A 27,545-nucleotide genomic window follows, 5' to 3' on the forward strand; every position below is an offset into this window, starting at 1 on the left:
AGTGATCATAAAAGATTTTGCTATTTAATCTTTTCTATGTGTAACGCTTTACAGCATGAAGACTTTTGTATTAAATCAAGTTTTGTATTATATTTGACAAGTTCTAAAATGCCATAGTGATTGTTCTTGAGTCACCACTGAAGAAAATTTAATTTTTTAATTTGCAGAAGAGTCCTCTTTTTATCTTCGGAATTGTCTCATGGTCTATTTATACATTGGATGATATTTATTTAATCCAATTTTGTATTAGAAATGCATAGTTATGCCAAAAGCCACTGTGCTGGCTTTTAAAAATAATAAAGATAGTTTTTGTATTATTTTAAAACTCCTGTATATTTGCTTCTTGGGGTTTGGGGCAAGTGATCACCGTTTGGAGTTGGTGGTTTTCTCTGGCTGTCGCCCAGTGAGGGTCCATGCGATGCAGCAGGGTGGCTGTGTGGCCACCTCCTGCTAGGGACGGCCATGCTCCCTCTCGCTCAGAGGGTGCTTGAGAGCAAGCGGGCACGACGCCAGCTTACTGCTTACAAGGGTGCAGACGCTGGCTTTCTGGAAATACAGTGGAGTTGGGTCACAGCTTCTCCCCCTTGGAGACAGCCTGGGATCTGGGTTGCTGTGTGTCACACGGCCGGCCAGCCGTGGGTAGTCTGGGTTGCTGTTGCCCTCCTGCCTGTGTGGCACGTGAAGAACACCATGCCTTGGACCACTCTGCTCCTCACTCGGGAGCAGGCCTGGTGTGGCCAGTGTGGGCACACGCCGGTCTCTGTCCTCAGCCCGCTGTCTTCAGGAAGCCTAGGCTCAAATGGGTCCGAGTGTGCTGGTGGGGGGGCTTTTCATATGGGCCAGGTTATACAACCCGTCTTGGATCGTCTCTGCCCTTCGGTCTTCTCAGAGTGCTCCACTCTCCAGGAAAGCCAGCTGCTTCCTTGGGTTCTGGCAGAGGACAGGAGTGCCCAGGACCAGAGACAAAGGGGTCTGCTACCCTTTTCTGGGGGGTGGGGGGTGGGACCAAAGCTCCTTTGGGGTTATTGATAGAGGTTCGTTCACTCCAGGTTCTGGGACAGACGTCCCTGGCTCAGGTCACAAAGTGAATGGAAATGTCTTCACAGATGTGATTGGCTTACTCCACACCGAGAGCCTTCCGTGATGTCTGGTACCTTTGAATATTAAATCATCCCCAAGGAAGGCACACACTCTCCTCGTGATGCCTCCCACCACTGAACGTTTCCCGTTTCCATTTCTCAGGGCCAAGCAAGAGTTACTAACAGTGTTGACAGAGTTACGTGCTGTTTCAGTAACCCTGGCCAAGCGGTCCCTGGTTCCCCTGGTCTAGCCAAGCTCAGCAGGGGACTGTCTTCCATGTGACACACGCAGCCCCTGGGCCTGACTCTGCCTGGGTTCCTAGTGCTGGGTAGCCATGGACAATGGCTGCCGCTGCTTGGGCCTTTTGATTTGGCCGTGTAATTATTTTGAGTATTTTCTTACTTTCTGGCCCAATGAATTATTCTTCCCCAGCTCTGAGATCACCCATTTTTCCGAGGAGCCCTACTTCCTTTTTGTGGAGAGAGTCATCAGAACCCAAGGCCAATCGCAGGTGTGCTTCCTGCCATCTAACCAGCGGGCAGCGCTGGGGCAATCTGGAGAGGGGCATCATCTGCAACTCCTTGTTTCTTTATATAGAACCGTGCTCCACAAAGGCGCCCTTCGTCCTGGCCAACACAGAGTCCCCCAGCCCCCTTCCACATCTGCCTCCCCTCTCCCCCGGCAGCTCTGTTTGCCTTTTCCTGCCGTCTGTCTCCTGTTCAGGCCCCTTCGCTCAGCCTGGGCCCAGCCTCCATGGCCCCCCGGGAGGGGGAGAGAGCTGTCTCCTTCTGTTCGTGCACAAGTACTTGGGGGCCCTGCTGTTCCACGGCCTTCATTGCTCATTGCTCATTGCCCTGGAGCTTGCCTGTAAGTTAGGGATGAAAGTGTCCCCAGGAGACCATGCAGCTCAGGTTGTCCCTGGGGCCTTGCCCTTGAGTGTGGCAGGTGGCAGGTGGCAGGTGCTGACCTGGTCACCTTGTTGGCAGGTTCTGCCTCCTGAGGCTGGCATGGGCTGGGACGGGGAAGGACCTGGCCGGTGCTGGGTCTAGCTGCAGGATTGCTCTACAGATGCTCGGTCTTGTCCCTCTGTTGAATCCCAGGAGGCTGTGAGCTTCTGGAGCCAGCAGCATGTGTCTGCTGCTTCACAGCAGGGAGAGCTGAGCAGAAGAGACTCAGCCCAGGGGCCTCCACCCTGCCTCCGAGCTGTGTGGGAGGCCCGTGCCAGCTTGTGAGTCCAGTGGAAGAACCAGAGGACTGATTCGGCGTCCAGTGTAGACACTGCCAGAGCATTTTGGAAACCGTAATGACAGATGAAGCACAGCCTGGACTGCACCGGCGGATTCCACCTTGGTTTCGATTCATCTGGAATCCAGTAACTGTTCACTGTTGAGAGAGACCACCATAGAAAAATGCGCTGATTCACTTTACATTACCCTTTTGGAAAAAGAAGCACTGATACTGCAGAGTCTTGGGATTTACTCTTAGTATCCTTCCACGTGGGGTTTAGGAAATATTTGTTGCATGTGAAAAACAGGCACCTGTTGTGCACTGACTTGTCCTCAGATGCAGGATTTGAAGCTCTAACTCCCAACGCGCCTCCTGTAGAGTCGGACCTTGAGGAGCCGCTGACAAAGGTAGCAAGGCAGAGCTGGTGTCCTTGTGAGAGGAGCGCGCCTGTCTTGGTCACTGATGAGAGGCCCACCAGAAACCAGCCCGCCAGCACCTGGCCATTGGACTTGTAGCCTCCAGATTGTGACAGCCTAAGACTTCATTGCTTAAGCCCCTGGCCTCTGGCACTCTGATGTGGCAGCCCTGGCAGACCCAGCCAACACCGAGAACTAACAGATGGCTTAGCCCTCGTGTTAGTGAATCGTGACGAGCAGCTTTTCCTCAGCCCCTTTCTGTCTCTCATGGTCTCCCAATTCCAGTGTCTTGTGCAGGGCCCAATTTATGAAGGCCCCTTCACTAGGTGGGAGTGCTCGTCTTCTGAGCCAGGTCCCCTCCAGCCTGGCCCAACCTCCACCCTCTCTCCAGAGCCACTTGCTCTGGGCCTGGCTGCCCACAGCCCAACCCCTGGGCTCTACCACTCACTCGTGAGTGTGTCCCGCCCCGGGGCTGTGTGGCTGGCCTTCTCCCTGGGGACTGAGCAGCATGGGAGGCTGTGTGGCTTGAGGACGAGTGTCCACGGGGCTGATTCTGATGTGCAGTTTCATGCCCCTCCCATCATCTCTAGATCACGGCAGCAGCCACAAGCCAGCTGTGTGCTGTAGGAGAGCACCCGCGTCCGTGAGGAAGGTTCTGGAACCCTTCTCACAGAACTCAGCCTGGAAATGGATTTTTGTCAGCTTTCAGGAGAAGCCCTCAGACCTGTCCTGATGCACGTTCAATGGCTCAGTTTTTGTTTTGCTTTAAAATATTTACCTGAATATTGCATGATCATGTAAATGCTTCCTTACTGTATTATATACCCTTGGTTTATTTACCCTCTAGGTCATTTCTAGGAGGGGAATGTATGTGACTTTAAAATAGACTCACCAAGTAAAAGAGCACCCGATTTTAAAATGTGATCATCTTTGCATGACTTTTGAGTCCCACATTCAGAAGGGTTTGTGTGCAGAAGGGAAGAGGGAGGACAGTGGACATTGGGCTTTGAGTCAGTGTAACAGCACTTGTAGGGCTCAGGTGTCCTGACCCCCAAATGGTGGCCTTCGGCACCCTAGGGTCCTTGCACTTGGTCCTTAAGCCCCGACTGAGAAAGAGAAAGGAACCCTGGTTCTGTTAGAAGCTACCCAAAAGGGATTCTGGTTTATCTTTCTGGAATAGAATTCTTATAGCCAAAGGCAACTGTAAGCGAAAAAAGAGAAAATCCCTTAATGCAGTCTGGGAAACACTTCCCTCTGCCCAGGAAACTGTTTATGATCCAGAATAAGTTTCCAGAATTCCTCAGGTCACATCCCCAGGGCTCTCACGCTGGCGAACAGCAAGATGGAGACCAACTTTAGCAGATTCTTTTCAAAGCCATGAAAATTCCTTCCTTGAGAGCGGGCATTGCCTCTGATTGTCGAGGTGTGGCATCTGACCATCCACCCCATTGAGGGGGTCAGAGGCTCCGACTGCACCCCTGGGATGAGTGCTCCCCTGGCCCCGAGATGAGCCTTGTGCTCCATGAGCCAGAACACCAAATGAGACAGCGTGCAAAGATGGCTGCAAGTTCATTATTTTATTTCCATATTCAAGAAGAGTGAGGTCCCCGTTGACCCATCTCCGCGGCACCCGCTGTGTGGACAGAGCCATGGATGGAGGTCACGCAGCCTGCACTGCCCAGAGAGGTCAGTGCTCTAGGGAACCATTTGGGGGGTTTGTTTCAGGGATCGGGCTGCTTTCTCTCTTACCCTCTCTTGGCGGAGGCTGGTGTTAATAGGCATTAGATAGATCCACACTGAGCATTCAGAATTAGAGTGGGATTAAGAGGAGACAGGTGGGCATCGGGCTACTCCCCATCTCTGCTGTACAGGAGATGATGCCAGTGTGGGGCTCGGGACGGGTCTGAAGACAAGCTAAATCAAGAGGGGAGTGGGCAGGGCAGGTCAGGAGGGTGCGCAGAGCCCCTCCTCCCGAGGTCGGCCAGGCCAGCCCCGCGTCAGGTTAGTCGTTCAGGAACAGGCACACTCCCAGGGGACGGGGCATTTCTAGGAGGGGAATGAGGGGAAGGTTATATTTTCATGCGGGTTAGTGTGTGCCAATGGACACTGCCAGTGTGAGCCACGCTGGCCACGCCCAATGCTAGTGGCCGAAGTGACTCTGTGAGGCCGCCCAGAGAACTCCTGCAGTGGCACTCTGAGATGCACAGTCTCCTGGACTCTCCTTGGGCTCTGGGGAGGAAGCAGTGCTTCACAGTGGCTGCTCCGGGGCCACATGCACGACGTCTCCAGTGCCTAACTCCCCAAGTTCCCGTTTCCTGCCTGGGGCCCTCGCCCAGCCCGTGTGCCTCCTCTCCCTCCCTCTGCCGCGCTCGGATTCTGCAGGTGGGGTGTGGGGGGCCGGCCTGGAGGCGCCCCCCTCTCTGCACCGCCCCACACTGGTCTCTCTCAGCTGCCCAGCCTGCGTCCACGTACCAAAAACTCCCTGTGTAGTAAGCCACTCCTGGACTGTCTAATCCTGTTAGGAAACAAAAAGGTGCTTTAGGAGGTGGGAGAGGGCAGGGGAAGGAAACCAAGGAGCTCAGATCAACAGTCCCGCGCCCTGTTCTCTGCCTCCAGGCGAGCGGCTCCACGGCAGTGCCCGCAGCGAAAGCTTCAAGGGGCAGCGCTGTCCCGGCAAAAAGAAAGTCCAGGGGTGGAGTTGGGTAAACTAGGGGGACACCAGGGGCCTCGACCTACAGAGAGCAGACCCCTAAGCTTCAGGGCCACGTACAGGGCAGCGAAGGCCCCGAGGAAGCTCATCTTTAAATGAAATGTGACAGTTTTGACCTTTTTTGTTTCCATTTTTTTGCATTTAACTATGGGTCAGAAATGGGCAGTAGGTGCCGTGTGCCTGGCCTGCTGCCCGCACAGCTCCACGGGGTTAGGAGGGTCGTCTGCTCTAACTAGCTAGTCCATGCACATGGAATTAAGGTTTAAGGCAGTTATATTAAGAAGCGGAGGACAGGGTCTGGAACAAGGAGGCAGGGCTTCAGCGTCTCGCCATGGGAGATCCGGAGCGGCTGTCTTTTCCTCCCTGGAAAAAGGAAGAGACAGGAGTTAGGTGACAGCCTGTGGCCCCACTGCTGCCCCATTGCTGGGGTCACCTGATCACAAACCGCTTGAGATGCTCGTGTGGGCATCCTGTGCTGCAGGAGAGGATGCCTCCGTCGCCCGCGCCTCCTTTAGCAAGTGCTGGTCCACCCCGCAGCACTGAAGAGGAAAGACTTGACCTCGACTCCCAGATGACCGCTGTACCTCAGCCGCCTCTGTCCATGGCTACAGTGTTTTGCCTTCAGTGGGCACTTTAGTTCTTCAGCCTGGAGTCCAGGCGACCAAGGGCGATTGGAAACAACAGGGGTGGCTGCGTTGCTGGAAAGACTGCAGTGCCCGTGAGCGCAGCAATCGCCGGGTGCACCAGAAACGCCACCTGGCCGTGGCTGCTCTGGGACCTGGCGCTCCGTGTGGCCCTTCTGCCACACCCAGGCAGGCCAATGGCACAGAGGACGTGTTCACACTGTGACCGACAGGATCTCACCACCATGCCCGACGAGCCATCTCAACACGTGCAATTTGAAGGAAAAAAGAGTTGGCACTCGGATTGAGAGGGAGCCCAGGCCTGCGGTGACCACAGCGTGAGGGAAGTGAGGGCCCTGAAGAAGGAACACTGGTCCCTGCACTCAGCGCCATTCAGACAGACCTGGGGGACCGCACTGCTTTGTGTGTGTGTATTTTAAATGATCAAATTTCACTCAGATTTTGCTCTTTCTCTGTGGCTTTCTGTTTTTAATCTTAGATTGTGCATGAAAATTGATCTCTCAAAGATTTCATTTGTCCCCAGAAAAGCAAAAGGCTCAAGGAGCCTGCTGTTTGCCAGGGGCAGGCCAGCATTGGAGACAGCATGCCCTGTCTGGACCTGGTCCCCAGGTGCCCAGCAAGAGGGTGACTTATGCACGGGGCCAGGGGTGTGCCAGTCAGGGTGGACAGCTCAGGACGAGCGGCCTCGTTTCTCGGCTCTGTGCATGGTAATAGGACTCTGCATTGGAAGCTTGTCTAAGCAGTTTTATTTTCGCAGGTGACAGCTTAGGGGAGACCAGCCCCCCGAGACTCCACGCCAACCTTAGGAGTCGGCTGGGCTGGTTTGCCTGCTGACCGGCTGCTTGGCCTGGAGACTGAGGCAGCCCTCCTGGGCACCCTTGCTGCTCAAGTCCAGGAGGGTAGGAAAGAGATAGTGAGTGTCCCGGTCCCCACCAGGCCCTGCCTGCCTCCGGCCCTCCTCATCGCTGGAACATTTATGGGGTCCACTCTCTTGGCTCCGTGATGGTCATTCAGCCACCCAGCCACAGTGGGCAGTTAGGAGCATTTGTCGCAGAAGTTGATCACAACCATACTAATTGAAATGTATTTACGTTTGATAAATTAAAGCCTCTCCTGAACTACATAGAAATTTAAAAATTTTAGCTGCTCTCAAAAAGAATCTGAGGAGAGTTTTGAACCTATTTAGGAAAACACACATTTCACACACTTGTGTCACCCACACACAGGCATGGCAGACCCACGTGGACACTCTGTTCTGGGGTGGCCCCAACCGGTTCTGACTCTCAAGCATGTGGCAGGAACCAGGAGGCCCCTGCACCTGTCCCTGAGGAGCAGGACCAGGTGTCCCAAGTAGAGCCTCTGGGTGGGCAGTGTCACCAGCCCTGACTCACCGAGTGTGCCTGACCCTCGCTGAGCTGGTACGCAGGAGCTGCCTGGGGACGATGCTGCTGTGCCCCCAGGTGTCCTCACACGCTGCAGCTGGGGGAGCCCCGGTATGAACCAGGTGTCGAGAGGGTTCAGGACAGGTGTCCTCCTGGCTTGAGCATCAAGGTCACTCACAGGAGTGGCTGCCGGGCACTCTCTTGTCACAGCATTTTATAGCTGAGGCAGAGCACCTCAGAATGGCCCTCTTGCTCGAATGTTTGGGGAGTCTTTTTTTTTTTTTTTTTTTGTACTTGGTCACCTCAGACCACATCTTGAGGGGCAGAGCTGGCCCATGTTGAGCCTGGCAGACCAGGCAGCTCAATTACCTTCTGTTCATTTTGTGGGTTTGGGGCTTTCCAGGGACAGAGCCATGCTGCATAGGACCTGTCCACGTCCCAGGACCCTCCAGCTTCTAGGCTAGGGCAGACATGCACCCATGCACCCACCAGGGACATGGAGGGACTGTGTGGCCCTGCTGTGTCTCCGACAAGGGACAGAGCCTAACACACGCACAACTCAAAGAACACATGGAGTTAAAGTGTAGGTGAGCACTTTGTCACACCACAAACCGTGAAACCTGATGTTTCCACAAGGCAGTCAGGGGCACAGGGAAGTAGGTCGGAGGGGTCCCCACGGGCGACGGCATCAGTGCAGGGGCCAGCCCTCCCAGGGCTCAGTGCTGCAGGACAAGGGCGAGCATGGTCCCTCCTCCAAGCTGATAGACCTCAGCAGGGACACACAAGAGGACCCCTTCTGTGGGCCAAGTTGCCTGGGCGAGCCCCACAGAGATGCCCAGGGCAGCCGTGCAGACAGTACTCACTTCTCCTGTGAAATCCCACCTCCCCGACGTGCTGCCACCTCTGGCCTGAGGCACAGAGTAGAAAAGCTGCAGGCGGAAGGATCCAGGCGCCGTCGTCCCCAGACACCACAGGGAGAGCCGCGCAGCCCGGCGTGGGCGAGGTGGTCAGGGGCAAGAGCAGGCGCCCAGCCGACCCCCACTCAAGGCCATCCTCCCCTGTTTTCAGAGAGTCCTGCAGCGACGCTAGTCCTTCACCAAGAAGATGGAAGGGGTCTCTCAGGGCACAGTGGCATCGTGGGCTCTAGGCTTCCTGTCATGACAGACCAAGTGGCCTGGCCTCTGCCTCCTTACTGCGTGGCTTGGCTAATCATGGCGTGATGATTAAACCCTCATTTGCTTGAGAAAACAAATCACAGGCGGAAGAGTCCAGGCGATTCCCCATGGAGAAGCGGGTGGGCCATCACTCAGACAAGGCTTCTTCCGTGACAGAGACCGTCACTGGCCTCCTGGGGTCACTGACCGCCTGGGGCTGGGAGGAGAGGCGCTCTGGCAATGACCGAGATCAGCATTGCCTGGGCCGCCTCCATCAGCGTCCCCGAGGTCCTTGGTCTCACCCAGAAGGCACCATGTGAAGTTTTGCTGGAACCTCGCCTCGATCGATCGTCACCTCCCAGTGCTGCTGTGCGACTCCCAAGGCCGCCTCCCCTCGTCCAGCCAGAGAACCCCAGTCCAGCCACCACTCCTGCCACCATTCTCACTAGTCCTAGCCAGAAACTCTTGATTGTCATTTCAACACTAAAATTCAGGTCGCACCTGTCGCTCCATCCTAGAGCCCGGTGCCTCATTCGTGGTCATGGTCAAGCCACGTGATACCTGCCGCTGTCCTCCTACAAGCCCATGAGGCCTTCTCCCGCTCTGTTCCTGCCCTCCTTCAGGTCTTTGCCAAGTGTTCCTGCTGCGGGGTCCTCTGTGGCACCCGATGGGCACTGTGGCCTGCTCCCCAGCCTGCGGCACACGACCACTGCCTACGCTGCCCTGCCGTCCCCCGAGGGGCCCTAACTCGCTCTACACCACTGGGCACCTCTAGAGCAAGGCCTCTGCCCAGGTGCTGCTTCGCCTGCACTGCTCAGGTGGGCATCCGGGCACCAGGCACATGGTGGGTGCTTTGAATGAGCATCCTACAGGGTCACACCTGGCACCCTTGCCCCGTCCATGGATGCACACCAGCCTGGGTCCACAGCCCCTGGCCAGCTGGGCGGCTCAAGGCCCAGGAGCCCAGGTCATGTGCTTCCGGGCAGTGATGGTCCTGGGTTGTCCCTTTCCCCAGGTCAGAGCATCTGGCTTCCAGGCAGCTGAGGACACTTCCCTTCTCCAGAGGACCTGGGCCTTGGCCTTGTCTGGATGTGACTGTGGCCTCCCCAGGCCCTGGATGGACAGAGGTCAGACAGAGCCCTCCCCACACTGAGAGCTGATCTGGAAGTGAAGGGTGGCTGAGCTGGGCAGAGGCAGGGTCCCCCCATGTCAGCTCCTCCTCTGGACGGGCAGAGAGGCCGAGGGAGGCCCTGGAAGGAGGCAGTGAGGCTGATCCTCCTGCTGTCGCCTCAGAACTGTGGGCCCTGGCGCTGCCTGATGTCCCGGAGGCCTCCCCTGTCTCAGCCAGGGCTGTGCTCACGTGTCTTGCCTGCAGACCTCTGGGGATGTGGCATGACCAGGCACCCCAGAGGGCAGATGTCTTTATGGGGCAGCTTGGGACTTGGCTCAGGATCAAGGCATGGGCTGGGGGTGTGGTCGCACTGCCCCCAGGAAGGAGCCCTGTAGGCCTCCTGACAAAGGCCCCCAAAGCCAAGGAGAGTACCCTGAGAGACACTCCCCGGGCCGCAGCTGCCCTGTCTACCCTTCCACGAGGCCCCTGGGTGGTCTGCGCTCTGCCCGGTTTTCCTGAAGCAGCACTCTGGGCCCCATGGCCGTCAGCAGTGTCCACAGGGGAGCCACGGCCCCTCCAGCTGTGTCACATTGGCTGTGGCTGGCTTTCATGATGGTACAGAGGTGCGTTGACGTCACCCCTTTCATGGATGAGGAAACTGAGTCTCAGAGGTTGGGGGCCAGGGCCACAGGCTTAGGGCCCCGAGCTCTGGGAAGAGAGTGCCTGGGGGCCCTGGTGGTGGACGTGACCCTTTGGCCAAGCTAGCTGGGGCTCCTGGAAGTGACCTGTCTATTCACCAAGGCTCTTTCTGGCTCCTCGCCTCTGTGCTGGGCCAGGCTTTGGCCTGAGCCCCCTTCGGGGTCCAGGGAAGGGGCGCTGTGAACACTGCGTGAAGCTCCAGGCCCCTGCCTCCCAGGGGGGAGGCCCCAGCGTTCCCAGGGAAGGAAGGTTACGTTACCAGCTTAAAGATTTTGGAAAGCGTGCCCTGGGCGTCGTGGGCCCCCTGGAATCCCTTGTGAGCCGATTTATAGTCAGAAGCTCTGCCTCCATAGCCAAATCCTGGCTTCTGCCCCTCGGCCCCCTGCAAGAGAAGACCAGAGCTCAGTGTCCACTCTCAGCTGCCACTGGGGCGCACCAGGGGAGGACCCAGGCCACCAGGTCGAATTGGCGAGTGGCTGGGGAGTCGCAGGTCAGCCCTAAGCTAAGAATGGAGGTGTTGGAGAGGTGCCTGTCCCCGAGTCCAGCAGACAGGGCTCTGGCTTGGCCAGGCTTTGGTGTGAGGCCCAAGCACATGATTTGGCAGACCAGAGCCACCGTGGTGCAGCTGCTTTCCTACACGCTAGGGGTCCTGAGGAGAAGTCGGCCAGCACCCGGCCTGCCCCGGTGCAGGGAGGGTCCCTGCGGCAGCCGCACCTCGCGGACACCGGGAAGAGCGCACAGGCCTGTCCCCACAGTCTGGAGGCCGTTCCCACCCGCCTGGGTCTAGGCACCTGAGAGGATGCGGAGTTCTCGCACACAGTGAGATTTTGAGGCTCATCCCTTTTCTAAAGGGCAGAGACACGCTTCCCAAGTCTCTGGTGCAGAGGAAGCTCTCCAAGGGAGTCAGGAGACAGCTTCGCTTGCCACGGCGTGGCCTGGGCCCAGGCTCTGTCAGCCCTGGCTGCGGGCAGAGGGCAGGGAAGCCAGCGGCACCCAGACGGCAGGTGGGGGCGCAGCGACCTCACTTTCTAGCTAGGTGACCTGAGGCTGCTGTCAGAAAGTCTCTGCTTCAGTCTCCTCATCTACTCCTGGGCTAGTGCCATTTCTTCCCCAGGCTCCTGCCGCTCAGGGCCAGACACCTCCACCCTGGCCACCAAGACCCCGAAGCCTGCCCCTCACTTCAGGAAGGGGCGCGGTTCCTGGCGAGTGATCACTGAGGTGTCCCAGACTTTTCAATACACTGATGGCCAGACGGGAGCTCCCACGGCCAGCGTGAGCTCTACAGGGACATGGACATGGGAAGACCAGCCCCTGGGTGAGGGCCTGTGCCCACAGGAGGGCCACGGGGAGGGCCCAGGATTTTGCCTCTTGCTTTATAAACAAGAATGGAGAACCGTCCTTCCCAAAGACGCTAGTGACGGGATCAGCCACCTCTCGACTGCGCCTGGAGCCCTAAGCATCAGTCCACGGTGCTTTACTAAAGTCACAGAAGGGCCTCGTGTCAGGAAGGACCTTGGAACTAATATGACCGTCCCTTCCTTTTGGAGGCCTCTTCAAGGCCACCTCCAGGGATCTGGGCAGCACTGAGGCTGGACCCAGGGTCCTCTCTTCAGGCACTGTCCACCCTACGGCTGCCTCTCCAGCGCCTTTACTTTCAGCCTGCCTGCCAGAACACGTGTCTCCTTTCAGGTGAAACTGTCACCAGGGTGATCAAGCAGGGTTGGGGACAGGGACCGTGGCACAAAAGGTCCAAGCACCACATACTGGAGTCAAGCCAGCTCCGCCCTCGCACCCCAGAGGTTTCCACAGACACGAGACTCCTTGACGGCACATGGGGACGGTGACAGTTAGGAAGTGCTGTGCCAAACAGACAGACACCGTTAAACGACAGAAACCCACACTTCCCGGACCAATACTAAGTCCTCTGTCTCACTCTGGTGGTTTTCCCCAGAAATAAAGCGCTCTGAGCACGGAGTTCAGAGACTGGCTTTCAGGCCCACCATCGGCTTGCCGCCTCCTCCTCTGGAACCCTTGGTCACTCTCATCTTTGCATGACCTAGAGTTTATCAGGAAACACACAGCAGAGCGAGCAAGACGTCAGTGGGACCGTCTGGAATCCAGCCAGGGAAACAGACGTTCCCACAGCTCCAGAGAACCACCCCCAGACCACGTCGGAGAGGGAGTTTGCTTCAGAAAGAGCGACTCCACCAGCTTTAGCAGGACCAAGCCGAGAGCAGAGGGCATGGAGGCTGTTAGCCTCCGACTGACTGGAGAAAAAGGGGGGTCTTCCCACCCGCACGGCCCCACCAGAGATGGTGTGCATGGCACCCGGCAGTCCACGCCTAGAAGGTAAGAGCAGGTGAGGCAGTGGCTAGCTCCAGATTTCTGGGTCAAAGATGATTTCAATTTTCAACATCATCTTCATCTCCTGCTGGCACAGAAAATCAAAATTAATCAGCTGTGAGCTGGTCCACAGTCATCTCCCACGTGAGCATCACCTGTTTTGCAAACTCATTAGAAGCCCAGAGGCAGCCCCAGCTGTCTGCACACAGGTTCCGGCAGAGGTCTCTGCTCGTCCTTGAGGGTCAGAAGAGTTGGGATGTCCCAGAGCTTCAAGAGCCCTGCTCCTTCTCCCAGTGGTCATCCTCCCTGCCGCCTGCTTGGGCTGCCTTTCTTCCTGTTCTTCTTCCTTGATACTTTTTGGAAACTCATTTATGGGATGCTTATTAATTGAGCGCACAGGTGGCTCTGTACTAGATGGAGGCTCATTGGTTCCCCAGACAGATCCGGTCCCCTGCCACAGGTCGGTGTTTACGCCTTCATTTTATTCTGATAATAATAATTTTTGAAGTAAGAACCAACTGTGTCCGATATTCAGTAGTAATTGAAGTCAAAGAGGTGGTCAGGGTAGACTGGTAGGAATTTTAAGTAGTCTCCGACACTAATTTACCACTTCCTGGAAACTGAACAAATTAACCATTTTATAAATCTTCATGAAAACTTTGCTGTTGGTATTAAAGACCCTAAAATTCCTAAGGAGGCGTTTCTGGACGGCTTTCTGTATGAGTTTTAGTTATTACTGAACACACACACACAAAACCACGGGATCTGTGGGTTAATGGGGTTATCGTAAATCACAGAACCAGATTCAGCATCTTTAGTTTTCCTCAGCTGCATCGTTCCTTAATAAACTTCAACATTTGGGATTAAACGTCAGCCACGGTTCCCCATTTGACCTGATGAGACCTGTTCCCCCCTCAGCGGTACTGGAAGGGAACTGGGAATTCTCTCCAGCACGGGTTGCCCGGGGGCCCAGGCAGCTCTGCTGGGAGCCCTCAGGAGAAGAGGCACTGGCCTCCCAGTGCCTGGTCCTGGAGCAGCAGGGTCTCACGGGCCGGAGGGGAAGACCACGCCTCACCCCCAGCCCCAGGAGGAAGCCACCGTTAACTGCTGTGTGCAAATTGGTCTGGGTAGGAAGAAAAGGCAGGACTGTTAAGCAACTGAAAGAGAACGAACACAAGCGCGGGGACTGTGCAGAGCAGAGGGAGCAGAAGCTGAAGGGGGATGCGTGTCACCTACCCAGCTAAATCTGCTGAGGGACAGTCCTTTGCCCTGTGTGAGGAAGAGAAGCAAACAGTGACATGGCAATCATGGGAAGAAAGATTCTGATAAACAAGCATCCGAATCCGAACGGCAGAGCCCCGAGGGAGTGGACAGGGTCCATCCGGCTCCAGGGACCAGCAGGGTCCCCGGAGCTCTGTCCCAGCCTAGGGTTGTGGGAAAAAGTGCGGGCATCTGCTGGGCTTGTCTTCGTGGTCAAGGAGGCACACGCCCTGGTCTGCCAGCTCCCTCCAGGCTTTGGGGTGGACTTGAGTAGCCCTGAGTCCACCTCTGCTTTTGGTGCATGTTGGAGTTTCCAGGAAGCCCTACGAACAGAGGGAGGACTAACAGGAGTGTTCCAGGTCTTACCTTTCCTTGCGATGGAGGTGGCGTGCGTGGTGTCACCTGGAAGACACACAAGAAGGCTGGGCTGAGGGGAGCCACCCTCCCTCCCAGCATCCCCACTCTCCCCAGGGTCGGAGTGGCCATGTTTGCACACGGGGCTCACACCAGTGGGCAGGAGCCCGCCACCGTCGACCCCGTCCCCATTTCTGTCCAGGTGAAGGGGGGCCGAGCCTACAAGTGCTCCAGGGATGAGCAGGGAGGGTGGGACACACACGCGAGGGTCTCCAGCCGGAGCCAGCTCATCTTGGTCCCTGTGACACTCACCAGCCACACTTGGGTGGGGGAGGCTGGAGGCAAGGCACCCTGTGACAGTTGGGCTTTGAGGGGAAAGCCCCCGGCCCGTGGCCCCCGAAGTTGCTTACCAGAGTCTTACCTTAAAGTGTCTGCTGCGTCAGGTGCTCACCATTGGAAGCCCACCATTTTGTTCTTGATTTATTTCATTTTATTTATTTTTAAGGTTTTGGTATTGGGACTTGAACCCAGGGGCACTTAACCACTGAGCACTTTTTATTTTTATTTCCTATATTATATAATATTTATTATTTTCAATTTTATTTTTATTATGCCCAGTCCTTTTTATTATTATTATTATTTCTAAATTCTGAGACAGGGCCTCACTAAGTTGCTGAGACTGGTCTTGGACTTGCAATCCCCCTGCCTTGGCCTCCCAAGCCATAGTATTATAGGTGTGCACTACTATGCCCAGCTGTTCTTATGTTTTAATAAACTTCATTATTTTGTTAAGCAGCTTTAGATTTATGGAAAAATTGTGCAGAAACTGTACATTTCCCATATACCTATGGAGAGTTACCAAACGCTCTGGGCAGTTTCTGCCATTAACTCTGCACATTTGTTACCACTGAGGAACCAATGTGATACATTATTACTATTAACCAGATAGTATAAGGTTTGCTGGGGTCGCACATCCTAAGGCTTGGACAAATGTCTGTCCCTCCCTCACAGTGTCACCTGGAGCAGACGCCTGTGCTCCGTCTTCCTGCGTCTCTCTCCCTGACCCAGGCAGCCACTGACCCCTGTCCTGCCTCTCAGTCCTGCAAAGCCTGGGCCTGGTCTCAGGAGAAGCAGGCTCCTTGGTAGCGTGCCATCTGCAAGGGGCAAGGTGGTTGAGAAGTGCTGTTTGTGACCTGGGGTCCTGTGGCACGTTCCTGCTGAGGGCTGAGTGTCTGAGGCCACCACACCCAGGGAGGCCGCACGCCAGCCGTGGGGGGGTCCCCAGCCTCGTGACCCCCCTTATGATCTCCGGGTTCCCCTGAGCCCTCACTTACGATGTTCTTGAAGAACTGGACTACAGGGTTTTGGTCTTGGGGCCGGCCATGCTGTGACTTCTGGGGCAGGGAGCCGTAGTGGGCAGTCTTTGCTGCATGTGAGTCCTGAAAGAGAGAGGGTATGACTCAGATGGGCAGGGGCCTGGTCTCTGTTCCTTTGTGGATCGAGATTTTCTTTTTTCTTATCACTAAGGACCTTGTGACAGGAGGCCCCCCGGCAGGTTTGGAGGTCAGGGCAGGGCATTTGGTTGTGTGACTGCGACTTGCTGGGTAGATGTTTGTATCACTGACTTAGCGGCTGGTTCTCCTGAAGCCAGGAACTGACCAAGCAGAAGTGACAGTAATTAAAGGCAATTCATCTAGGACCGGGGTAGGTGAAATGCTAATTACCCCCAGGCTTCTGGTCTGGATAGAGAAAAATGCTCAGGAATGGTGCACAAACCACCGCTAACAGCAAAAGAGGACCCTGACCAGGTCTGAGGCTGTTGGCAACATGCGCCGGCCTGTTTCTCAAAATGTCCCCTGCCACCACGGTGCCAGGTCTGCCCGATCTGGGGAGACGCTTCCTCATCTTGAATAAGAAGGATGTGAAGAGGCACTAGCTGCAGTATGAGCTGCAGTGTGAGCTGCAGTGTGAGCTGCAGCTAGGCGGGGTCCACAGTGAGCAGAGGTCAGCCCTGCACAGGAGGCGCCAGCCAGCGCACCATTCATCTGTGCAGAGCCTTCAGAACAGGACGGTTCTCAGAAAACCAAAGGAAGGACTCAGGAGCTAGCAGTAGAGCACAAACTCAGTTTGACTTCTCCCCTGACCTTTCACGGTCCCTCCCAGAACCCACGTGGACATCACTGTAGTACCTGTGAGAAGCCTGCAGCTGTCGGGCAGGAGTTACACAGGGACGCCCTGGAGACCATGGACAGCAGAGAATTCTGCCATAGCCAGGCAGCGGGCTGTGAGCACCCCGGATCTGGCTCCTCAGGGCATGTGGGAGGGAGGACCCTGCCTTCACAGACAGTTTTACCACCAAAATGCCTGAAGGTGCATCTCTGGAGCTTAAGAGAGCTCGTCTTCCGGGCTTGGCTCAACGGGTGACGATTGTCTTTAGAGGGACAAGGGCCATCGGCCAAGTGTGCCGAGTTTCCCAGGCATGCACTTGGTGACATTTGTGGCTACTCCCACCTGTGGGTCTTTGTCCCTCAGACCCTCGGGCTTGATGCCTCCTGTGCCTCGACTCTTCCTGGTCTACTGCTCCATCACTCCCTTGACGGCTTTCCTCAACGTATTCCTTGCTCTCTTCCTACCGGCTCCTGTCATCACAGGGACACAGAAGCTCAGGGATTCACCCACCAGGTGGAGACCAAGGCTCTAGGCCCAGCCTCTAGTCACTGCCTCCTAACTGATTTCTCCTTCTGAGTGTCCCCTCTGGCCACACTTCACAGGGTGGGCTGCAAGCTTTCTGGGCCATGTGTAAGTCCAGTCCCTTTCTGTCACACAGGCCCAGTGGCCTGCCCAGAGTGGGGTCCAGGCCCCAGGGCTGATGAAAGGCTCTACCCTCTCCTTGCCTGTACCTACCCGCCCACCAGGGCGACACCCGACACCCGCCCTCTCTCCGTTCACAAGGGCAGGCGTGCCCTGGAGGAGGGCCGGAGCACATGCACCCGTTGGGACTTAGTGAGGCCTCCTCACTGACACCTCTGCTGCACAGGTACCTGTGGATGGTCTGTCCACCTCTCCAGGCTGTGAGCGCACCAGGAATGGGGCACTCGTGTTGTCCTGATGCATTGTGTTGGTCCCACTCACTCCTGACCCACGGCCAGGGCAGGTGTGAGCCATGCTCTGCAAATACGGCAGGAGCAAAACAGACCGGCCTGCCCAGAGTTTGGGAACCAACTAGTGGGTGAAAGAATGATCCTGTTTTATCCCTGGATTTCTTAATAACTGAACCATGTGTTGACCTCTTAACTGTTCCCTTCCCTCGCACTTCTCGCTTATCAGCCTCCTGGTCCCAGCTGGGCCTTCAGCCTTGCTCAGCAGAGGGGCTGGCTACCTGTGCTCTTCTCCATACGCAGGTTCTTCTCTGCCTGGGCCCAAACGTCCGCAGTGCCTTGTCCTCTTGCTGGCTGCTGTAGGGAGGTACTTGCTTGTCCTCCTCAGAGGCAGAGCCTGTGACCTTGAACCTGACGATGTTGCCTGGTTCCTGGTCCAAGAACCATGCTATCTGATTCTCATGGGGTCGTCTGTCTCCCACCAGGGCTGGGCTTGCTGACCAGCTGCGGTCAGCCCATGACCAGCGTTGTACCTCCTTCCCCCAGTGGGACGGGGGTGCAGAATGAAGAGTCAAAATGCCCGGGCCAGGGAGCTGGTGAGGTTGTTGCCCTAAGAGGAGTGACTTTGCTTCTCTGGTCTGTCCGTCAGGCGAAGTTACTGCCTAGACCCAGCCCTAGGGCCTGAGGTAGACTTTAACAGCCCTGAATCAGCTCAAGCTGACCCTGCCTGGACTTGAATACCACGTCCACCAGCTGAGAGTCAGGTCTGGAGTCCACCGTTAATCCCTCACCTTGTGATAAACTTGGAAAAATGCCTAGGACCTACGTGGAGGTTCTGTCGGGTAGCTCTCATCTTGTCAAAGCTTGTTCATGTGGTGAGAGATTTAGTGAAGAATTATGTAGACCATGTTATACACGTGCACACCCACTTTGAATAAATAAAAATTATGATTTTTGTAAATTATATTTATAATGAATATGTCACCAAACTTTGGAGGGGGGGGAGCAATTTAAATATTTTAAGGAGCTCCTGAAGTCGGTAGGTTGCGTGTTAGCTGGAAATAGGAAATCAGGCATCAGAACTGTTCACGAGAAAGGAAATCGGAATATCGAGATCCCTCAGCACCCAGTTAGTATGCCATAAGGAACAGCTATCTAATCAGCATGTCGACTGTTCAGGTCACTTTTAATTCAGAGCTTAACACAAACAATAAATCCATGTGTTAGGAATCACACAGACTTTGGTTATATATGCACTGAAGAGTGACTGCATTATTTTGACTTAGGCTTTGGGTCTAGATTGTCAGTTGCACAGATGATTTGAGGGTAGTCATGTAGCTATAATTGTACTGTTATGCTACAGTTGTAGTGGCCTTTTCCCTAAAAGGACATTTAGAAAATCATAGTCTTATATAATAGCAATGAAGAGTTAAGCAAAATTTTTATAGGTTTTTGTAAACAGCACTGTATAAAACAATGGAGAAGAAACAGGATATTAGGTATGAGTCTAACAAAAACTGTCTCCTACCAGTGCTGGGCTTGCTGACCAGCTGAGGTCAGCCCATGACCAGCGTTGTACCTCCTTCCCCCAGTGGGACGGGGGTGCAGAATGAAGAGTCAAAACGGCTGGGCCAGGGAGCTGGTGAGGTTGTTGCTAGATAAAGGCTAGAAGTTCAAGAAGACCTAACTGGAGAAGTCTAACGTGGTAATGGGTTAGAAGACTCCCCATGGTGAAGAAGTCAACCGTCCCCCAGTGACATAGACAAACTGATTCTAAAACTGTACGGAAATGCAGAGGAATCAAAATGACCAAACAAACAGAAAAAGAAGAACAAGTTAGAGAATCCCACTCCTGAAGATCCACGACTTAGTGACAGCACTGGAGCAGATGGCCCTGGAGCAGGGAGAGGCCAGAAGTGTACCCTCACAGAAACACCCCGTGGATTTTTGACAAGGGTTCAATCACAGTTCGGTTCAAGAAGAGAGGACCGTCTTTTCAACAAATGCTTCTGGAACAGTTAAATATCCATATGCAAAACCCCAAACCCAAACCAAACCAAAGAACCCCTTAATCCAGATTCACGCCTTCTATACAAGCTAACTTACAAACGGATCCTAAATCTCTATTGGCAACGCTAAACTCTAGAACTTTAAAAGGAAACAAAATAGTCATGGTCTGGGGGTGGGCAAGAAGGTAGACCTGACACCAAAGGGGCCAGCACTGGAGCTGAGTGTTTGGATGCATGAAGGTCAGGAAAATGGTCTGATTTTAAAAAGTGTTTTCTCCAGTTTAGAAAATTAATACATACTCTACAAAGTGCCAAGTAAAGTTGAGTCTGTGGAAATGATAGCACTCGGGGGACTCGGGTTGACACTTTGATGACCTGATTTTTTGACCTGGCTTTATGCACAAACACAGATAGATTTTCAAGTGGCTTTGAAAGTGATCATGATGTGCACACTATTTTGTTAGCCTGGGTTTTCTCTTTTATTGACTACTATCTCAGGGACCTCTTTCCATAAAATAGAGGTTTGCATCATGGTTAACAAAACAAACAAACAAACAAAAAACCACCCCAACTTCTTAATGGTAAATAACACGTCAAGAGCTTTAGAAACTATGGGTGGGAGTCACGGCCTGACCATTTTATTTATCTTTGGAATAAATGCTTTCTCCTGGGCCCTGTTTCTTTTAAGATTCTTTTCCCTCAAGCTGTGACAATGCCACTCACCAGCAGGGGGTGCTCGCAGACGGGGTTGCAGGTTCTCTAAGTCGGGAAGGGATTTTCATGGTTTTCCAACCTGCTTTAAGGTTGGGGAGAGCCGGGAGTTCTTACATTAGCAAGTCATATCAGACAATCAGCATAGGTGCAGGGCCTCTGAGGTGGTCAGACTGGGTATCCAGTGGCTCCTTGGAATCTAGAGCCTGCTTCAAGGAAGCAGGGCAGAGATGTGTGCACCATTTGCATCTGGGTCTTGTGAAAGGAGACAAACTCTCTGCAGAAGGAAACACGGCATCATGAAAGCCTAACTGGTGCCTGGGTTCCACGGTTAGGAAAGAAAGAGGTTCCTAGCTCTTACTGGGCGTCTTGGCTGTGAGTTCCCTCTCTCCTGACCGACCTGGACCACCAGTGATGAACCTGCAGCCGTACAGGCTTCCGCCAGTGCCCTCCACTTGCTCCTCTGGGTGGGAGTGGGTGGGAGAGGCCCTGCGCCCCCAGGCGCCCCTGCCAGCCCGCTGCACTGGGGCGCTCTCGCTGCTCGCCCTCGGCTCTGGTGTGCTTGCTGTGTCTTCTGGACGATGAGAACCAGCAGACACACGGCATGAATGCGTAGCTGAGAGCCTGCGTGGGCCGACTCGGCTCCCTGTGGCTGCTAGTGGTGCCCGTGGTTCAGAGTGAGCAGCGAGCCCACCGTGGGACTCACGGCCGTCTTAAGGCCGACTCCTGTGGTGGCTGGCCTCTCCCATGCCCCGGGGATCGTCCCCGATGACCTGGCCGCATGCCACAACACGTGTCATATCACTGAAGAGCTCCGGCCCCATTCTGATCAGGAAGCTCATTTTGTTCCAGCACTTTCCGTAGACTTCCTGGTGTGTGAGCTCTCGGGGATCTGGTCCTGCAAGTGTCTGAGTGCCGATGAGGGCTCTGTCCTCATGGCTTGTGGAGAACAGGGGCCCCTGGTGGCACTGTGTCTGCAACCTGAGGACCCTGTGAGCCTGACGTTGGGCTGCTCATGGAGGGTCACCTGCGCTGGGTCCCTCACTCCAGACTTTTCCCACCCTGACCCCGTTGAGACTCTGTACTGTAGAGACAGGCGGATGTGCTAGGAGTGTCCACCTCAGAAGCACTCGGTCCTCCGTGTAAGGAGGTCCGTGCTGCCATGTTAGAATGATACATGGGAGAAATGTCTGTCAAAGATGCCCTGAGAGTCATCTGCAGAGTTCAGAGACAACGTTCTCACTAGCGCTCTCTCAGGTAAGTCAGTGAGTCGGCCGCAATCTTGGAACACACATTTCTCCTGTCCCTCCCCAAAGCCTCAGGGGAAAGAAGTGAAGAAAGCCGTCCCCTGCCTTCTAATCACAGGCCAAGCCTGGCCTCCCTGGCCTCAGTGCCGCCAACCAGAGCTGGGGCTCCGCCCCGCTTTGGGCAGCACGTCCCCGTACAGATGTGGAGACCGAGATGCAGAAGCAACCAGGGGTCTGCTGCCAAGTCTCCTGACCTCATTGCAGGCACCATGCCGCCTGCGGTGCTGTTTGTGGGGGCTGCATGTGGGTGGGACCACAGGCCCAGGGCACAAGCCAGAACCTAGCAGCAATGAAGAAATCCCCTGACTGGTTATGACAGAAGGAAAAGATGAGAAAAGAATGCAGTGTTAAAAATTGTGTGGGGGGGGCTGGGGTGTGGCTCAGCGATAGAGCACTCGCCTAGGACGTGCAAGGCCCTGGGTTCGATCCTCCGCACCACATAAAAATATATAAAATATATTGTGCCCAACTACAACTGAAAAATAAATACTAAAAAATTAAAAAATGAATTGTGTGTGATTTCTTTCAAAAGCTTATAGACTTACCTGTACTAAGAAGCTAAGAGCTAGAAATAACAACATGCTCACATTTGAGAAAAAGAGGTCGACGTCTGCCTCTGGAGTCCGCCAGATGTGCTGGTCACTGTCTCGGGCGCCTGAGGACTCAGATGCCACAGGACACTCCACACTAGAAAACCAGTCCTAATTAGTTTGCTAAACACTGAGCATTTGATCCACAGATACAGGCCTGGTTAATGAGACGAGGTTTTTCAATTGTATCGTCATTTTAATTGATTAAAACAAGGAAGGTGTCATTTCCCGCTTCAAAGGAAAAGTTGAGCCTCGACACTAGCAGGTCGCACTGTGCGGATCATTTCGTGTCGTCCGCGTGGTGGGAAACCCACCCGCCAGCCAACATGTTGCCGGGTACTTGCTCCTTTAACTTGCGACGGGACATCTCAGAATGATGCCCTATCTAGAGGGGACGTGGGGACGCCCTCCATCCTGTGGTGTTCTACAGGGGACGTGGGGACACCCTCCATCCTGTGGTGTCCTTCCTCACTGTCCTCAGAGTGAAGGAGTCGGTGAATCTGTGCTTTCCTTCTTGTCTCTGGAGAAACCTGGGATTCTCCTGCGCTCTGGAGAAGATGGGGCGTGGTGCTCAGCCGCTAATCTGCACAGCTGTTCGAGACCACAGAGGGTGACAGCGCCGTAGTCTTCCTGAGCAGCTGTGATAGGTTCACAGGCGGTGAGGATCGCCATCAATAGCATTATTTTTTTGTGACGGTGAAGATAAAACCAAATACGCTCCTGTGCAACGTTCTTCATCTTTGAGAGCCATGAACCAGTCCTTCTGCCGGGGGGCGGGGGGGGCGGTCTGCTTTTCTTGTGCCCTCACTGTTCGTGACTTATGGGATACTTCCTGTCCTTGAAGACTTCCAGAAACGACCCTCTAAAGGCCTTCTTGCTAGGTAGGGGCCAGCCGGCAGGGCAGTGGCCTGCCTGCCCCGGCCACTGGAAGATCAGGGCCAGGCCATTGTCCACCCCACGGCTCACATGAGCAAGCAGCTGAGAGGCCAGCCTCCAGCAAGCAGGTGTGTTGCAGGTTCCGGATTGGGGCCAAAGACCCAGCCCACCATGGTGTCTGAGACTGTCTTTCCGCCTTCCTTCCTCCCCACGTTCCCAGCAGCGGTGACGCCCGGCCGTCCCGAGAACTCCCAGGCTCCTTGTTCATGGGCTGGTTTTGACTGTGCACATTTCCAGAAGCTACCATACCACTGGTCACAGCGTCCAGTGCATCTCAGGAGAGAGCGTTGGACTTATTTTTCCCAAGACATTCTAACCTGCGATGTGGGGAGGACTCTCTGCTGTCTGAGCACACATACACACCTGCAGATTTTCTCAGGGTGAAGAACGTGCCTGTTTCTGAGCCGGTCTTGGGTCAGTTGTGTCACGCTGTGGGCTTTGGTCGACAGCCAGCCGTGTACTACCAACAAGGAGCTTTCTGATCGCTGGAGTCCCTCCAACCTTTTCTTAAGGTGCAGTTTCCGGTGGCCTGGCGACGGTGCTGTGGTGGATCTCGTGCCTAGGCCATGGATGGAAGTCCACATCTGCACCCCGGGCTCCTGCACTCACACACATTGCCAAGTCCACGTCCTCTGACCTCAGAGGGACGGGCTTTGATGTCTGTTTCCAGCTCTCCTGTCCTGGCCAGCGGCTCCTCCAGTAGAGGACCAGCACGGGGGCCCCCTGGGAACGGGGAGCTCTGTGGGGTTGGTGCAGGGACCATGGCGGGCTGTGATTCCCCGAGCTCTGCCGTCTCCTCTCTGATGCGGATCAGCAGCTAGATGGCCGCTGGCTCCCAAGGGTCATTTTGCTGAGCAGCTTCGCGTGCACCTTGGGTGGTGGTCACGCCCTGGAAGCAGAGCACAGATCTGGGGTGGGAAAGGCAGTGTCTCCTCTTCTTTTTTATTTTTTTATTGGTGGTTCACAACATTACAAAGCTCTTGACAGATCGTATTTCATACATTAGATTGAAAGTGTCTCCTCTTCTGCTGGCCGAGGAGCCCGGCCTCTTCTGCAGCAAGGTTCCTAGACACCTGCTGCCTGCCCTCAGGGCTGTGGGAGCTGGAGCACAGGCACCTGGTCCACTCCCTGGAACGCGGCGTTTCTGACGCTTTGTCCCTCTTCCTGCTAGGACTGTTGGGGGGCAGGTACTGGGGCGGGTCTTAATGCTGCCCAGAATTAGACAGCCCAGTCCTCGGGAAGACGCTGGGGTCCTGAAGTCAAAGACTCCCGCAGGGAGTCTGCGCTCAGTGGAGCTGCCCACAGCCTGGCACCCGCCTCTCCTTGCCGCGACGTCTCTGATTTCACAATGCGCGGGTCTTTCTTACTCGCCCGGACTTTTGCAGAGACAGATTGATAGACGGATCTGTCTATCTGCCTGCCTGCCTGTCTGTCTATCTACCTGTGGAAGTGGGGTGCTGGGCCATCAGCTGGGCGTGGCTGCTCAGCACCTCGGATTCTCTGGTTGGTGAGGGAAGGGCGCTCACAGTTCCTCTCAGTGACTGTGAGCCACTGCCCAGCCCGTGCCTCCCCCAGCAGCTCGACGTCCTCCACAGGCCCACATCCTCTGCGGTAGAACCCTGGGATGTCAAGTAGCTTGAAACCGTTGAGTGCGCTCCTTTCCCTGTAGTCGATGCCATTAAATCAGATCTAACATTCCAACACTTTCTTGAAATAAGAACCCCTCAGTGCCGCAGAAGACCTTCAAACCACCAAGTCTTCCTCAGGGAGAAGAGCCAGGCTTGTTCTTTGCCCCCTGTGTCAGCTCGGCAGACCAGGACTGGGGGTGCCCAGCCTCCTGTGCCTCTGCGTGCTTCCTCTGAGGCGGCTCCGTTGGGCATCTCTGGAACTCGGTGCGCTGCAGAGGACTGGGTGTCTCTGGCACAGGTGCCAGGAGGGTCCTCTGTCCACCAGGAGAGTCCTGCTGGTGCCTCCCACCTCGCCTTTCCCTGGGTTTAGCTTGGCCGCCCTGCTTCCCTTCACGTAGCAGACACGTGAACACCACACATGGCCTTCTAACACGCTGTGCCCCAGGACTGGGGACCAGCCGCGGGTCTTGCGCACGCTGGGCAGGTGCTCTACCACGGAGCTACACCCGCAGCCTTTTAACTTTATTTGACACAAGGTCTTGGTAAGGTGCCCAGGCTGGCCTGGAAATTCTGATCCTCCTCCCTCAGCCTCCTCAGTGACTGGGACTATAGGAGTGTGCCACCGCGCCTGGCCCGATGTTTCCTTATGTGTCCTAAGACGATTCTAGGGTATGCTCAGGAAAGTCGAACCAAACCTGATTGACCAGAATGGGGCATTGGCAGGTGGCAAATAACAGACAGAGCCTGGTACAGGAGCCCCGACGCTTGTCCCCCCAGGCCAGCTCTCGGCAGCCACAGCGGGCACCGTGGAGAGCAGTGATGGGCTCTGACCAGGCTTAAAACACGCATGTGGACATCTGGGACGGTGTGAGAGCACGGGCTGCTTTCCCTCTTCTTGATGCCTTTATAAGGGAGAAAAGTGAAGCGCTCTGTTCAGAGTCCTTGCTGTGTTCTGCACTGTGGTGTCTTGGGATCCCTGGCTTCTCCCTCTGTGCACGGGGCCTGCTTTCTCAGGCCACGTGCCTCAAGTGCAGGGGGGAGGGGTGGTTAGGCTCCTCAGCACCTTGGATTCTGGCCCCTTGGATGTGCCACACACACACTCGTTACAACAGCGTTTCTCACCAGCAGGGAGGTCAGGAGCCTGCCGGCCCTGGAGGGACTGAGCACCCCAGAAACCACTGGGAAGTGGTGCTTGCTCTTAGAATCGAGTCACCAAGTCCTGGAGAACCAGGGGCAGCTACACAGCCAGGCATCAGTCAAGGAGGGGCCGACCGTGGACACCTCCCTGCCTCACCACCGGGACCCTGCGTGGAGTGTTTCCCCTTCCCGAGGCCCGATGAAGGACTGCTTCCAGGGAGCAAAGCCCACGAGCTCACAGGTCATCAGGGTGGCGTCAGAGCTCTCTGTTCCCACAAGGCCCTGGCTCCATGGACCGTGAGCCTTGCTCTGCACCTGTAGGCCTTGGTCCTGGACTGGCCACCCTGGAGGCCAGCAGCAAGCAGGCCCTTTGTTCCTCAAGGACCTGCCTCTCCACTGAGAGGAGGGAGACTCTCCCGCATGATAAGCATCCACTGGACAGGAACCTGCACACTCTGTCGGGGCCCAGCCCTTCCCCGTCTCAACACGAAGGCTTCTGTCCTAGGGCCCAGCCAGGCGGGGTGCTCCTTTTGCTGGGCCCAGCTCACTGAGAAACAGGGCACCTTTCCTTCCCTGTGCTCACCTCAACACCAGCAGAAGGAGGTGCCTGGGCCCCGCGGCTCCCCCGCGGCCCCGAGAAGCAGGAGGAAGATGCTCTAGTTTGGGCACTCGGGCGCACACTGTCAGCCTCCCACATCTGCCCAGCGCCCAGGCCCGGGCAGTGACTTTACCTGAGAGCCGAGCACGGCAGCGTCCATGTGGTGACCCTGGACGTGCGTGGGCAGCAGGCCTGGCTGAGTCAAGTGCAGGCTGCAGGACCCCCTCCCTTCCCCGCCTGCCTGGACATCACTCAGGTAGGCCCATCTCAGGGGTCCCTCCATCCCAGGTAGGCTTGGTTGCGCTTGGTCAGGGCCGAGCCCTGGGGGACGGGGCTTTCTCAGGGCACATGTCACTTGGGAGTGAATTCGGCCGATGTCCAGCAACTACCAACTCCCTGTGGGGCACTGGTGTCCAAAGCAGGTCTGGGCACAGGCATGCCCCTGGCCATTGTCCAGGGCAGTGTCCAAGGCCAGAGTCTCTACTGCCCTCTGGCCTGTGTTGGCACTGGTGGCCACACCATGGTCCTGTAGCTTGTTCCTCTGACTTTTCTATGACGCTGAGCTGACAGTCATGCTCTTGTCACCTGAGCCATTGAGGGACCCTAGCAAGGACTCGAAGGCAGAGGAGGGTCTCTACTCCTCCCCCCCCCAGGGATTGTCCTTTGCTGTATCCCTCAGGACCTGCCGGCCTAGCTTTGCTCCTCTGAAGCCTGCTGTCCTGGGACAGAGACAGCCCCCCTGCAAGGACCCCGCCCACTCAGCTGCGCCCCGCACTTGACGCGTGGGTGGCCCTGGGCGGGGGACGGCGGCCGCCTTACCTTGTACATGTTGCACAGCCCAGGCTGGCTGCGGGCATAAGAGGGCAGAGGGCTCCTGCTCTGCTTTAGCCAGGGTACCTGCCGAGGACACAGAGTGGACGGCGTGAGTCCTGTGTGGGCACCGCTGGCAGAGCCCCACCGTCCTCCAGCAAATCTCCTCTAGGACGGGCCTGGCAGGACCCCAGGTGGGGCAGAGAGGGCAGGGAAGGCAGGACTAAAGGGCGAGTGGTCAGCAGAGAGGGCACGTGGGGGTAGAGATGGTGGATCCAGGAGAGGTGACCGGGAGGACGGCAGGGCAGGGCCAGGGAAAAGGAGCAAGAGGAAGGATTTAG

The 27,545-nt window shown here is 55.7% G+C and overlaps 1 protein-coding gene across 7 annotated transcripts in view; it reads right to left on the reverse strand.

The window, feature by feature from the left end:
• Positions 1 to 4,285: 4,285 nt before the first annotated feature.
• MBP (myelin basic protein) overlaps positions 4,286 to 27,545 on the reverse strand; it is a 106,270-nt gene continuing 83,010 nt past the window's right edge. For 2 of the 7 annotated variants that reach the window (XM_081263455.1, XM_081263456.1), the window contains exons 5-10: positions 27,214 to 27,291; positions 15,715 to 15,819; positions 14,393 to 14,428; positions 14,003 to 14,035; positions 10,683 to 10,805; positions 4,286 to 5,796 (exon numbers count right to left, since the gene is read on the reverse strand). In XM_081263455.1, the coding sequence (XP_081119581.1) occupies positions 5,752 to 5,796; positions 10,683 to 10,805; positions 14,003 to 14,035; positions 14,393 to 14,428; positions 15,715 to 15,819; positions 27,214 to 27,291 (420 nt within the window). In that variant the 3' untranslated portion in view covers positions 4,286 to 5,751. The remainder of the gene's footprint in view (positions 5,797 to 10,682; positions 10,806 to 14,002; positions 14,036 to 14,392; positions 14,429 to 15,714; positions 15,820 to 27,213; positions 27,292 to 27,545) is intronic. The other 5 variants (XM_081263457.1, XM_081263460.1, XM_081263458.1 and 2 more) reach the window with 5 other exon arrangements.

Source organism: Spermophilus citellus (assembly GCF_964194105.1).
Source record: "Spermophilus citellus genome assembly, chromosome: 12".
In the NCBI taxonomy this organism is placed as follows: Eukaryota; Metazoa; Chordata; class Mammalia; order Rodentia; family Sciuridae; genus Spermophilus; species Spermophilus citellus.